This window comes from Zootoca vivipara, chromosome 2 (genome assembly GCF_965207765.1).
Source record: "Zootoca vivipara chromosome 2, rZooViv2.hap1.1, whole genome shotgun sequence".
Taxonomy (NCBI): domain Eukaryota; kingdom Metazoa; phylum Chordata; class Lepidosauria; order Squamata; family Lacertidae; genus Zootoca; species Zootoca vivipara.
In genome coordinates, this window is record NC_142584.1 from 70,622,035 (window position 1) to 70,636,082 (window position 14,048).

Genomic DNA, 14,048 nt, shown 5'->3' on the forward strand with positions numbered 1-14,048 from the left:
CCTGTTGCCTGTTAGAATTCCCCTTGTGTGGGGCCCCAGTTGAGTTTGAATAGTTATGTAAGGATTTCGTTTTATTCCTGCTCTCTTCCACTAGTTCAAATGGATCGCGCGGGCTGAGTAAATGATATCAGATGAAACAGCGTGCAACTTTTGTTGTAGCAGCCACCCCAGAGAGAAGAGACCTCCCAAAATGTACATGGTTTCTTTTTGTTTTACAGACTGTACTGTTTTTCAGGAGTAGTGTTGGGTACCTCCTCTAATTTAGCAAAAATGCTAGTTTCAGTCAATAAGACAGAATAGCTTCTGTGATTGGTCCTCAAGTACTTGCTGGCTTTCCCCCCCTCTTTTGTACTCATGGCTTTGAGGACCTGAGCTGGGAAAGAAAATAAGTGCCAGTGCTATATAGACTAAAACCTAGGCATATTTAATTGGTTATGTAAGTGACCCTTCTCAGTCACAGCCAAGTTACAGGATCTATATTCGCTGGATGTGCTCAATACAGGTTTGTAGGATAGATGGCTAAGTGCCGTTGATTAGAATATCCGAATACCATGACATTGTTTAGTCTGTTTCCTCTCTTTTCTCTGCTACTTTAGCAGAAGGCACATTATGATTTTTTGTGTGATTAAGCAGAGATGATAAATTATTTTCATTGACTTCAGGCATTTGGTCTGGGGCTAGAATAGCTCATAGTAGTTGACAGTTTGCCACATTATCTTCTGCTGAAGTTACAGAACCAACTGTTAAAGAAGGTTGTGTTGCAGTCAGCCTGAGCAAAATGCTCCTTTTGGATGAGTCTCAGCACTTCCCAGGTAAGACATGGAAGTCTCCTTTCCTTCTACTCCTCCTCTTCCGTTGATTTCACAAACAATTCATTGTTTTTAGAAATCTGATGTGTTCCAGTGGTGTTGTGAGAGTGTGGTTGGAATATAATATTTTGTAAAACAATACATTGAGATTCATTATTTATTTAGCAGTCAATAATTTGGTGAAAGTTGAGTGTCTTTGATTTGCATGAGAGGCTACTTGTATAATCTTGAATATTGTATAAGGCTATTTACTACTTTTTAAGTCTGAGGATTCTAGTAAAACAACCAATTAACTCTTTATTTCATATTGCAGCCTCTTTGCACTTGTTGCTTTCCGGAGCAAGGATGTGGCATATTTTGCATGTGTTATTTATTACGTTTTCTTCCTATCTGAACATACTTCTGCAGTTCTGAGAGTTCTTGCCGGTTCTGTATTTCCTAGGACAGGATAGTGGAAGTGTATGTGCATTATGTATGCACTACACTTCTGACAAACTTTTTTGTTCATCCCTGGAATTCTGAGAATTAGGTTTGCCTTCTTACAAATAGGTTATATATGGGAGATAAAAAGTTCTGAAATCTGTTATGAAAAAGTCATGTTTGAAACATCTCATTTAGTTGTGTATGCTCACTGGTATTTATTTTGTAAGTTTATCAATTGTTCCTGTTTACCTAGTTCAGCCTTTCTAGTTTACCTAGTTTACCTTTCTAGTTCAGAAAACTGATTTCTTCCCAGTAAACTCATAAAAGAGGATGTGGGCATGAGGTACCAATACTTTATTTTTTGAACTCATAGGAGTGATGTTATATGGAATTTATTTTGAAATTGATAAGAGTAATCATGTGCGTGATTAGTGGAATGTATGTGTATTTTGCTGGGCTCTGTTTTATCTTTGTATGAATGGTTTAAAAAAGTACACACAAGATAAATAATCCAGTGGCAAGAATGCAACAAATGTCTAACTGGTTTATGGGTCCAAGTGGAAATTGCAAATTTAAATTACAAATTACTATTTAAGAAAGGAATGATACTTTCAGGAGTAAGACATTTTGAGATCAGTCTTGATAAAGGGAATGAAGAACCTCAAGATCTAGGAAATTTATAAATGTTGAAGACCCATGATTTCTGGGAATGAGAAATTTAATTAGATTGTAAAAAAAGATTAAAACTGGAGCCACTGGAGTACAGTACTAATTACTGCTGTCTCATCTTTGCGTAACACAACAGTCTAACAGACCATGCTGAGCTGCAAGGACTTGACTGAGCATTTTGTTTTTGACTCTGCAGTAAGAAGTAACTTTCGATTCTGCGACTTTATTTTACTGTCTAGCTGAAAAGTTTTTTAGACTAACACATTTTTGGGGAAGAATCTTCATGAGCAAAACCTTGAGCATCCCCTCTAATGCATGTAGAATAATGAGTTTAGTTTTAAACCATCTCTCACATCCATATATGACACTAAATTTAAACTACAATGGACTTTAAAAAGTATTCATTAATGTAGTGATAAATCAACATGAAAATAGTGCTCTGCGCTTAATGATTTACATTGAACCAGCATATGAAAATTATAATCAAACTATCTAATTTGTCTATGTATCATCACAGTGTAATAAATATTGTTGCTACTTTTGAGAACTATACCAGTGGTCAGCAACCTTTTTCAGCCGTGGGCCAGTCCACCGTCCCTCAGACCATGTGGTGGGCCAGACTATATTTTGAAAAAATAATAATGAACGAATTCCTATGCCTCACAAATAATCCAGAGATGCATTTTAAATAAAAGGACACATCCTACTCACGTAAAAACACGCTGATTCCTGGACCATCTGCGGGCTGGATTGAGAAGGCGATTGGGCCGCATCCGGACCCCGGCCTTAGTTTGCCTACCCCTGGACTATACCTTACAGAGCACTTATTAACTCCATTTTATTATGTGAAATCTGCTGTGCAGATAGGCCAGGTAATTTGCACAAAGTCATAAGTCTGGTAGGCTTTGAATTTGACCTCAGCTCTATGTCTGCACTGCTCAATACTTCCAATAAATCTTTCATAATCACTTGATTTTAATAATCTTTATGGATTAATCAGGTTCACTATACAGCTTTCATGAAATATAATTAAGTGTTAACACATGCCTCACTATCTTCTGCTATTAATTTCCTTTTAAAAAGAGGAATACTTGGCTGTGGTGTCTAGTAGTTTGAACACCCACTATATTTTGTGGGACTGCGGTACAGTAGAATAAGGGACATTCATTTAGTTAGCTGGCCTGGACAACAAATCTGGTACCTTGTTTGGGGATCTGCAAATTGTGTTGCAAACCTTTGTTGTTCCACCATGTGGTGAAGTAGTGAATTGTTGCCTTAAATATTTCTATGATGAAACCATCCTGAAATCGCAGACTTTAAAGAAACTCACTTGATAAATTAAGAAAAACATTAAACCACCTATGTTCCTGATGGAGGGGAGGAGACAGTGCAGAAAAAGTCATGAATGCCGTTATGGTGTTCATTTATTTTTCTGTTGTTGCTTTTTGGAAAAGTAATCCAGGGTTGTTTCAAATACTGGTTTAGTTTAGTTTAGTTTTGTTTTAAACTTGCACAGTGAAAACCTTGATCTAGGAAAGCATTCATTATTGTTTGAAGTGGGGTTTTTTTCTGCCACTTGTTATGTAGGTTAGGAAGCCAAAGTATGTTCATTATCTTCCTCTGGAAGCTAGCCTTTCTTGCTTAAATTCAGAGGAATTCTCACTGATTTTGAAGCAGAAAATGGCAATTAAGTTAGTTATTTCTTTCCCTTACTTGCATCCCCTTGGGAAGCACCCTGTAAAGAAAAGAAGAAAGGGAAGAATAAAGCTTGATCTGGTGTTTTTAGTATAAAGTGGGGTGGGGTGGAGGCAAAGTCATGTTCTTCAAACTTTATGCTGACTTTGTGGTCTTAAAAGACATCAGTTGGCCATAGTGCCTTAGTTTCTCAAACCGTCAGAAGCGTAAAATGCTAATGATAACATTAACTACAAATATTTCATCAATCACGAAAACCTCCCTGTTTTCATATGCCTTTGAGGCATTGTTTATCACACCTCTGGCTACAATTGAAAGGTTATGCATGTTATTTGAAGATTGTTCCACATCCACACAATAGCATGTTCCCATGTGGTGGTTCCTGTGTAGTTTTTTGTAGCCGCTCAAAGCTTAATTACTGGCTACATTTTTCCACACTGCAAAAAAGGCTTACCACATAGAGTAATTTATAGATGTTTACATATGGTGATTGTAATGATAAGCGCTGGACATGGGTATAATAGAGGAACTTAAGTAGCGTGTCCTGAAAGCGTATTTCCCCACAAAGAAACATTATGTGAATGGTTAACTGCAAAGCTGTACTATTGTAATCTTTGCCCTTAACAAAGGGCAGGATTCACCTAACAGACCTATCAGTGAAAACCCTGTGTGATGACTTCTGCTTACACAACGTGGCTTCACCCTCTTCTACCCATCTGTGCCCCCCTGAATTTTGGGGTTGGGAGAACCCTCAGAACAGCAAAGGGGTGTGTGTGTGATCATGCTACCTGGCAAGTTGATATGGTGACACAACACCAAATAAATTGCAGCTTGAATTCTACCTAAAAACTGAAAGTAGTTTAAAGAATAATGCTGGGATTTAGTGATTTCAAAGTCACATTACCCAGTTTTCACCATGAAAATGTGAAAATGGGGCACTTGATAACCGAGGGACTTCTGCTTGGTGTTATCTTTCACTCAGCTCTCTCAGTTGTCAAGTCTCAGATTCCTTGGTTTGGGAGCAAAGTGTGAGTGTGCAATAGAGAGTCTTTTCCCCCATCTTAGTGTTGCACATTTCCAAAGCCACCAAGAGGCCTCTCTTTGCCTTTAACCACCCTGAAAAATCTAGTATAAAACTAATACTATGACTTGTAACTGCCTACTGAAAATTAAAGCTTATGTAACCATTGCATAATACAAAATACCTCCCCCCTCACAATTCGGTCTCCTTCCTTCAGACCCTGAATATTAGTTGATCTAGAGAAATTATAATAGCATCTGCACTAATGCAGCAAAGGAGGCATCTACAACATGTGGCTACAGGAGCCAGAATGTTTCTAGTTTAGGTGCACACTATTTTAGCACTTGGAACAAATACTCTATTTGTAGAGGGTAGTAAGCTCCAACTTGAATGCTTGTGACTTCTAATATGAGAGAAGTTGGAAAGTGCTTCAGGCAAAACAGGTCCTTTCATAGCACTTTGCTCTTTTGAGGGGAGGGGGAATTAGCCTGGGTAATTGGAAAATTACCCAACAGCCAGAAAGTACAGTTTCTTATTCTTCCTGTGTATCTGTTGAAAGTAATCGCTTGTTGAAATTCCCTAGCAGAGAAGGCCTTGAAAAATATTCTAGGTCACTATGACCCTATCACTGTTACTAGATGAGTGATATGACTGAAGCAGAAATGTCAGTTTGCAAATTAATTGCTATAAATTTGAAAGTGGAAATTTTCAGACTTCTGGTATTTTACTGATGACTTAATTACTCAATTCAGGCATGTATGTGTGACAGGGTTTTCTTTTGGGGGGAGAGAGCTTAGATTTTAGATAGTAATAGGAAAGGTTGTAGTGTTTTTGTTTCTTTTAGTAGGGTAGCAGAATAATGCCCCCCCCATTTTTCTCTCTCCTGCCACATGAGGCTTTCAGATCTCTTTGCAGACAAGTAACTAAGCACACTACAGTACATTCAACAATATCCCAGAATGTGTGTGCTGTAGCTGAGAATAAAAATTAATTTTGCAAATTGTTAAACATGTTTCCTAGTGCTGCCTAAAAATGATGAGGATAATGTTCTCTTCTGTTGCCCTGTTCAATGTTGTGTATATATGATTAACACTTGATCAGCTACCTGGGTTCTTCTTTTGGTTTGTGAGTGTTGTTATTTAGAGACACGTTCATAAAAGCTTATATAAGTGCTCTTTAGTGTTTATGTAATTCAGGCCTCTTTTCAGTGTACAGCAGTGAGGCCAGAATAAGAGCTCGTGAGTATTTGGTGCCTTGGTTGGCTTGCATAATCTTGGAGTTAGAAGATAAATTGCCTGTCACTGAGGTTGGCCTTTAGATGTTCCAGATTTTCTGAGTGTACGTTGCTGCTGCTGCTGCTGCTGCTGCTTTTTAAATGTGGGCTTCCTGCATTTTTTTGGTGTTGCCTCTTCCCCTACCATCTTACTTTAGCTATTATTTCCCCTTGGATTCATTCTTGGCTAGGTCTTGAAAAATGCACATGCTGCTCTTCTGTGTAGGAATCAGAGTCGTAAAAAGTAGCATTAACAGACAATGTCTCTGACAGTTGTGGAAGCAAGTGGAAGTCTGACAAGAGTGAGAATGAAATTGAGAAGACAGTAATTGGCAAAAAGGAAATGAAGTGACAGTGAGATGATAAGTGTAGGCAAAAGCAGTGTACTTGTTCTGAATCCTAGAACTCCTTTTCTGTATGAGAGGTTGTTGAGGATGGTGCTCTGATTTCACGTACAGAGGAGTAATACATCTGGGTCCTATTGCCTTCTATGATAATCAGAAAGAGTAGCTCTGTCAGTGCATTTGGACTTTGTAGGTGTGTCATCTTATGTAATCATTATGTAATTAGTTCTTTGTTAGGCCTTTCCAGAGTGGGAGGGACCTAAAGCTACTGAACTGCCAGAAGGCTTGAGACTGCTCTTTAATTAGCTGGCTTGATGAAAGCTTCAGAGGTTTTCAGACTTGGGACCGTCTCCCTCCCCATCCTTAGTGAGAGGTGAATTTATTTGATTATTTTGTGTATGCAGATAGAACCTGGAAGAGTCACACTTGCATTGTTTTCACATCTTTGGTCAGTAGTGAATTGGGTTTCTCTTTTCTTCTTGTTTTTGCAAAGAATTTGTCACTGGAGCAATACAAGTTCTCCTAATTTCTAGTCTGCATTTTGTTCAATACAGGAATTTTCATACATTTGCATATTGCAGGAGATGTTGTAGGAAATGCATTTTTCTCCTTCTGGTAACTCCCAATATCTTCATTTAGTTGTGCAGAGCAATTTTCCTCCTCTTTTTAGGTAAATTACATTCCTATGGCAACTAGCAAAGCTGCTTGCATGGACACACAACAGGAAATTGTTATCACTTTCAGCTTCTTTAAACTTTGGGTTCTCAACAGTGAAGTGAGCAGCTTCTAGGGAAAATTCCTTCCACTTCGTACACACATTTTTATTTTTTGGTTATGCAGGAGGTTAGAATGCCTTATCTCAGTTGGTGTAATACAGACAACAACATACCTCTCTATTTGTGCTAATAAATATTCTAAATTCCCTGTTTGGGGCCTGATTCCTCTCACTGGAATCCCACACTTGGTTGTCTTAAAATGCATGTCATGGTTGTCTCTGTTTTTGCCACGCCTCTTTTTCACTAATTCATATTGGGGCACATGTCTGAGTCAGGAGTTGAGTTATTATCGATCCCTGCTTAAGACATAGTATGTTACTGTACCTTATGTGTGTCCATCCAGTACCTTAGGTACTGTGACATGTTGAGGCTGTTGTTTTAAAATAGCTAATGGTATTATAGCCAAAGTGGACTGCGTGAATCATGGACAAGAAATCTGTTACACTCAATGCTCTACCAGCCTAATTTTTTGTGTTGGTGTGGATGTGGAGAGGTACTGTTATGTTTTTCAAGTGAGATATTTAAAGCAGTACTGGAGGGTTAGAAAAGAAGTTGAAAACCCTTTGCAGTTTGATCTGTTGGCTGTGAAATTTGTCTCAGGGACAGGGTGCCCCTGCCAACTGAAATATGGCAGGTGGATACCAGAGACCTTTTCAACAGTGTCCTCCCAGATATGGTGGAATGACCTCCCCAGAGCATCTTTCCTGGTGCCTGCATAATGGACTTTCCAGCAGGACATGAAGCCCCTTAAAACATTTCCCAGGCATTTTAATATTTTAAAAGCCTTGGCTTTTTTCTTTAGCTCTCATGTGTTCATATGTTTTGCATTCTGCTGGATTTAGTTAGATTTGTACTGAGGCTGGCTTTATTCTGTTTACTATTAGTGCAAGTTTTTATTTATTTTTAAATGGTTTCTAACTTTTCTTGTTAACCGTCTAGAGGGTGTGGTTGATTAGGTCTTATGCAAGTGATGTAAATAAACAATAAGCAAATTTTGAGTTGCAGAGGGCTCTGAGACACACTCCAGAGCAGGGGTGGGAACTCTGGTCTGTGGGTCTAATTAGGCCTGGCATAGGTCACAGTTTGGCTGACAATGCCATTTCCCCCAAACCATAACCACCCAGCCCCACACCTGATGGAGGGGCAGGTAAGGATATGGCTACAAAAGAAACATTGGGAGCTTAAAGTTGGTTCCAAATTGTTCCTTTGTAAGTGGGACTCACTGACAGCACTGACAGAGCTTTTATTGATAGAGTCTAGAGCACACCTGGAGTTCACCTGGCACTGCTGGCTAAACCAACCAAGGTGCTGCAGGAGGGGCTAGTATTACATGGTTTGGCCTATACCTGCAATAGAATGTACAGTAGTAGTATAATGTAGGCTGTACCACTTTAAACTACAGCCAGCATTATGTTTAAATGTTCTTCAATATAAAGAACTCCCTAGAAGCACAAAACAGCTCCCTCTTCCCTCAAAATGGCATATAGCAGTGAGAGAAATGGCCCATTTCTTGCTGTTCTAGTTGCAAGGAGCTTTGTGTTATTTGTTCTGTTTACCTTGAGAAGCTATTTAAAAAAAATGTATTTCCCCGTGCCTGCAATCTGATGTAGCATTCTGTCATTTCATTCTTCTGGATGTCTAAACCAACCCTTACCCAGAATCTATTTTCAGGCAAGATATGTAGTTAAAGATGCACAAACATATGCATCTGGCATGTTGTATCTGACCCACTGTCAGGCAGAGGTTACTTTTGTCCTAATAAGAATTCACCCCATAGAGGGGGAAATGGTGGAAAAGCAGTATATTGGGAAGGACAAAATGACGGGAGATCTAAGTTGGAAAGTTTTGAAGTTTTTGTGTGTGTTTGGCTGCCCATTGGTTAGGCTGATATCACAGAAGGCAATTGCTCCCTCATCCCACTCCAGGTTAACAGGAAATTGGTAGAGCCATGGGTAGCAGGGTTGTACAGAAGAGAAGAGATGTGCATGTAAGAAGTAGGTATAGCCTTTTGTTTTTTGTTTTATTATTATTTTATCACGGTCGGAAGAAGGGATCAGAACTACCAAGACGAATATTCCACTGGGTCCCAGGGTTTTTATCTATTTCTGATTTCTGAAAATACTCATTAAATAAAATACGTTAAGGGAATGTGTGTTAGCTGTAGCTGTCTGCTTCTAATATTGGATTCTTCAGCCCTTCAGAATTCTGCATGAACTATGCCTTTGTTTTTGACTCTGGAGAAGTCATTGGTTTAATGACTCATCCTGCAGAATATGGTCATGTGTGCTGCTATTGCTGCTTCCTGTTGCCCTATTTTATCCAACCTTTTGATCTAGTTATATAATTGTGAATGAAAGGGAAAAGCCATGGGTGTAAAATCACTTTGTATAATATCACCATACTATTTGACTTAATATTCCAGAGAAATGTTATTTAACATGGGTAGCAGAGTTCTAGTCTGATAACTTCCAAGAAATTAGACTCTCTTCCCAGTACTGGGATTCCTTGGGGTAAATGAGTGCAATCTGTGGGCTTGTTTGTTGTGACATTTCTGTTGCCTCATGCTTCCCTGAAGGCGTGTCTGTACGTACTAGAAAATGTATCAAGTTCAAGGAATGACCTAGCTTTTGCTTCCTCTGTGTGTGTTTCTGTGTGTGAGAGAGAGAGAAGAGAAGAGAAGAGAAGAGAGGAGAGGTCAGGTTTGGTTCAGCTGCACTTGTTCCTTATGGGAATGTAAAATTATAGAGCAAATAGGTGCTGTTTGCACTTAGATCATTTCATTTAAAATGCTTTGCCATGATATGAAGGGGTTCTGAGTCTTTAGGTACTATCTGAGAGTCCAAAGCAGTCAGCTTTTTGGCTAATGAAACAGATTTTTGGCATGCATTGAGCCCTTGACAATGCAGCTCCACTATGTTCTGTTATTTTAACACATGGCAGTTGTCCACATGTGACCATTCAAATGTAACATTTATGGAAGTGGAGCTGCTTCCATATAGTTTAAGGGTGAGGAACTTTTCTGTCCAGACCTTAGTCTCCCCAAACCCTGGCAGGCCCAAATTGGCAGGTGGGTGGTCAGTCACCTGATGTCATAGTGACATCTGCTCCTTAAACTCACATTCTTTTGTGTGTTGACTTCCATGCTGCTTGTTAAACCTCTGAAAACTGGAGTGCTAAAGAGTAATGCAAAGCTGCTTGGAAAGGGGCTTTCAAGGGGCTGCTCTTTGAACCTCTGGTTCCATTCAGTAGAAACCGCTTCCTATTCCTTGAAGAAGCCTCTCTCCTATGGCCCATCAGCTGATGGATGGGAGCAAGCCTTGCTCCAGCAAAGGAACAAAATGGGAGCTTACTTTAACCTCTGATTGTTCCTTTGAAGTCCCGCCCTATTTAGCACCTGACACATGATGTTGCGTGGCTTCCCAGAAATAGCTTAGCGGGCCATGCTTGACCCACAAACCGGAGGTTCTCCACTCCTGACATAGTTCAACTCCACACCATTCCATCAGGAAAACCTCAGCAGGCAGGATATCATGGTTATTTAAGAGGTAACTGTGGCCATGGCATAGTAATTACGTCAGTTCCACTCATGTCTGGTGTGTGTGTGTGTGTGTGTGTGTACATACAAACAACACACACACACATAAGTACATATGTATCATTTTGCTCAAGTGGCATTGGACCATGTGGCAGCTGTCATAAATGTCCAACCTATTGCCAGAACTCAAATTCTTTTGTGAGTGAGGGTGTCTACAAAATAAGTTTGGAAACTTGGGTTTTCATCATCTTAAGGACTGATAAAGCTCAAGAAGTTATTTGGCTTCTTGGTTTGAATTAGCACATGTGGAAAGAGCGAGAGCGAGAGAGAAATAGTTGATTTTGTACAACTTACTCTAACTTTCTTTGTTTCAGACCAGTCCCATGAAGCGGTGTTTGGCAGTGATCTTGTTCAACATGGTGAAGATGGGGAATGGCAACGCTCTACTTCAACTACCTCATCTCAGAGTGAACAGGCAGAGAAACTGTTGCAGAATCAGCACAAGAGCCTGGCCTCTGAGGACACCAAAAAGAAGAGGGCTCAGAAACCTTCTCATATGAGGAGGAACATAAGGTGAACAGCATTTTTAAAAAATGTGTACAGGATTTGAGTAGTAATTGCCAGATTGTCATTATCAGTGTTGTTTATTACTGTCCCTTGAACCCAACTTAGGATGGTGTGTTCAAGAGCTGTAGACATATGCTAAAATGGAAATGAAATGATACTGCTGAAGGGGAAGATCACAGGTTTGGTGGTTATTACAAGGAAAATATTGAAACACAAATTTAGAAGGCAAATAGATAGATCATTGATGATTGATGATAGATCCCTTGAGAATATTCTCACAGAATCCCATGAAAGAGTGGCAATAATCTGATGCTCCTTCCTTTGAACCAACAGCACTTTTGGAGCTTTAATTAGCATTACATGCTTTTAAAAATTATTTTGCAATTCTTTTTTTCCAGGAAGTGTGTTATCCACAGCAATATACAGTGGTACCTTGGTTCCCTAACTTAATCCGTTCCAGAAGTCTGTTCCAAAACCAAAGCCTTCTAAAACGAAGGTGTGCTTTCCCATAGAAAGTAATGCAAAATGGATCAAGCCATTCCAGACTTGTAAAAATAACCCCTAAAACAGCAATTTAACATGAATTTTACTATCTAACCATTGATCCATAAAATGAAAGCAATAATCAATGTACTGTACTATAAAATAAATAAGACAGTATTGTAGATGATAAAAATTAAAATTATTATTTTTTCTTACGTGCACTGATGATAGTCATTGTTTGGATGGGGGGCAGTTATACAATCAATCAATCAGTAGCTGAAATGGGTTCCACACAGTCACGAAAACAAGTCACAAGCCACAGTCACAAGTCAGTCCCATAAAACAAAGAACAAGTCACAGTAAAAAAAAAAAAGGAAAAAGCCACACAAACATAAACACAAAAAATAGCAAAAACTAAAGCTCCAAATATCACCTCTGTGTTGCCTGGGTGCTTGGGACTCAACCAGCCAACAGACTCAACAGGAAGCCTCTGATTAGCAGTAGGGGACTCAATTTACAAACGGAACACACTCAACAGGAAGCAGAACATGTTCAGCTTCCAAGGCAAATTTCGCAAACCAGAACAACTACTTCCGGGTTTGCAGTGTTATGTTTCCAAGTTGTTCATAATCTAAGCTGTTTTAAAACCAATTACCAATGTAATAATCTTGATAGTAGAGAGCATTAGGACTGTGGCCCATATCTGGTAACACCAAAATTTCCCTCTGCCTTTTCTTCTGGAATGACAAGCTCATAGGTGAGTTACCAGGCCAGCAAAACTATGTAGCTATATAGACCAGTTAAATCACATAGGTCCTACGCTACTTCGCTCTGTTTTAGATAACTTTATTTATAGCAAAGGGATCTCCCCCCCCTCCCCGTTTAGCAGTGTGCCCCCTGTAAAGCCATGCCATACTTCAAATGTCAAACCACTTGGGGTATTTATATTAGCCTTTTATTTTTAAAACAAAATGTTTTCTACCTCTTTGCAACTCGAAGACATGTGAATGTGACCCATTTCCTGTATATGCTAACTTGCATGCATACTTAGCTTCAAGCCGCTGTAGTACAGCCCATATTTACCTGCAACTTATTTCCTCCAACCTTTCAATTAAAACTTTCAGAATCAGATATATTAATCTCTTCAATGCCAGCCCCTTCCTACAGTAGTATAAAATTAAGCACTTGCCCTGCGGCTGTAAGTGAATTGTCTCTACTGAAATACTACCTGTGGTGTTCTTGGGCCTTCCTGTAACTTTCCTTCTGAAAAAGCTGTGCACCAGGTTTTGTTTTATTTTATTCCAGTTGGCAAAATGAAGCTAACAGAAGCTGCATAGATAAACTTTGTTTTTGAAGTAATATGTTCTCTGTTTGTGCATTCAGGAAGCTACTGCGGGAGGACCAGTTGGAAGCTGTGACAAAAGCAGCCCAGCAGGAGGAGTTGGAAAGAAGGAAGCGACTTGAGCAGCAAAGGAAGGAGTATCAAGCCAGCATCCCCACAGTACCCTTAGAGTTTCTCCCAGGTAAACAGTGATGATGGTGACTACTTCTGAACCTACCTGAAGACAAGTACTATCTTCAGTCCTCCCCACAGGCTAAACTTGCTGCACCAAAGAAGGCTTAGATAAACTCTTGCATTTATATTTCATCTTCCTTCCAAGGCAATTACAGTGTGGCATACATGGTTTCTACCCACCCTCCCTTTATCCTCATCCTGTGAAAATAGACTTGGCCGGCCTTCGGACACTGATTGTGCTTGATGGCTGAATTTGATAGGTTACCTTAGTATCAGGGATGCGGGTGGTGCTGTGGTCTAAACCACTGAGCCTCTTTGGCTTGCCAATCGGAAGGTCGGCGGTTCAAATCCCCACGACGAAGTGAGCTCCCATTGCTCTGTCCCAGCTCCTGCCAACCTAGCAGTTCGAAAGCATGCCAGTGCAAGTAGATAAATAGGTATCGCTGCGGCAGGAAGGTAAATGGCATTTCTGTGCGCTCTGGCTTCCGTCACAGTGTTCCCTTGTGCCAGAAGCGGTTTCATCATGCTGGCCACATGACCCGGAAAGCTGTCTGTGGACAAACACTGGCTCCCTTGGCCATGACCTCATAGTCAAGTTTGACTGGACTTAACCATCCAGGGGTCCTTTATCTTTTTACCGTTTTTACTTTGGTATTTAAACCCCTGCACAAGTACTGTAGGAATGGCTGCAGTACATCAGTCCTTGTGGTTTCTTAGCGTTGTTGTATACCTGTCAAATGTTATACAACTATTTTTCATGTTAAGTAAGGCTTACTTTTAATAAAAGATGGGCTCATTACCATCATCTTTAATGTAAGTCAAAAGTCTGTGGTCAAAGTAATGGCCTGTGGTACTATCAAATGCAGAGCTATTCAGAGTGAGTTCAGGTTATGCTGAGAAGGAGGAAAGAGTGGTAAAGTAATGAACATTTTTTTGT

At 39.7% G+C, this 14,048-nt stretch overlaps 1 protein-coding gene across 5 annotated transcripts in view; it reads left to right on the top strand.

Annotated features, from left to right (window-relative positions):
- Positions 1 to 14,048, top strand: part of RAD54L2 (RAD54 like 2) — a 64,342-nt gene that overhangs the window by 21,480 nt on the left and 28,814 nt on the right. For 4 of the 5 annotated variants that reach the window (XM_088662185.1, XM_088662184.1, XM_035106070.3 and 1 more), the window contains exons 3-4: positions 10,920 to 11,118; positions 12,979 to 13,118. In XM_088662185.1, coding sequence (XP_088518311.1) covers positions 10,920 to 11,118; positions 12,979 to 13,118 — 339 coding nt within the window. Of the gene's footprint in view, positions 1 to 31; positions 813 to 10,919; positions 11,119 to 12,978; positions 13,119 to 14,048 lie in introns of those variants that run through there. The other variant, XM_035106072.3, reaches the window with a different exon arrangement.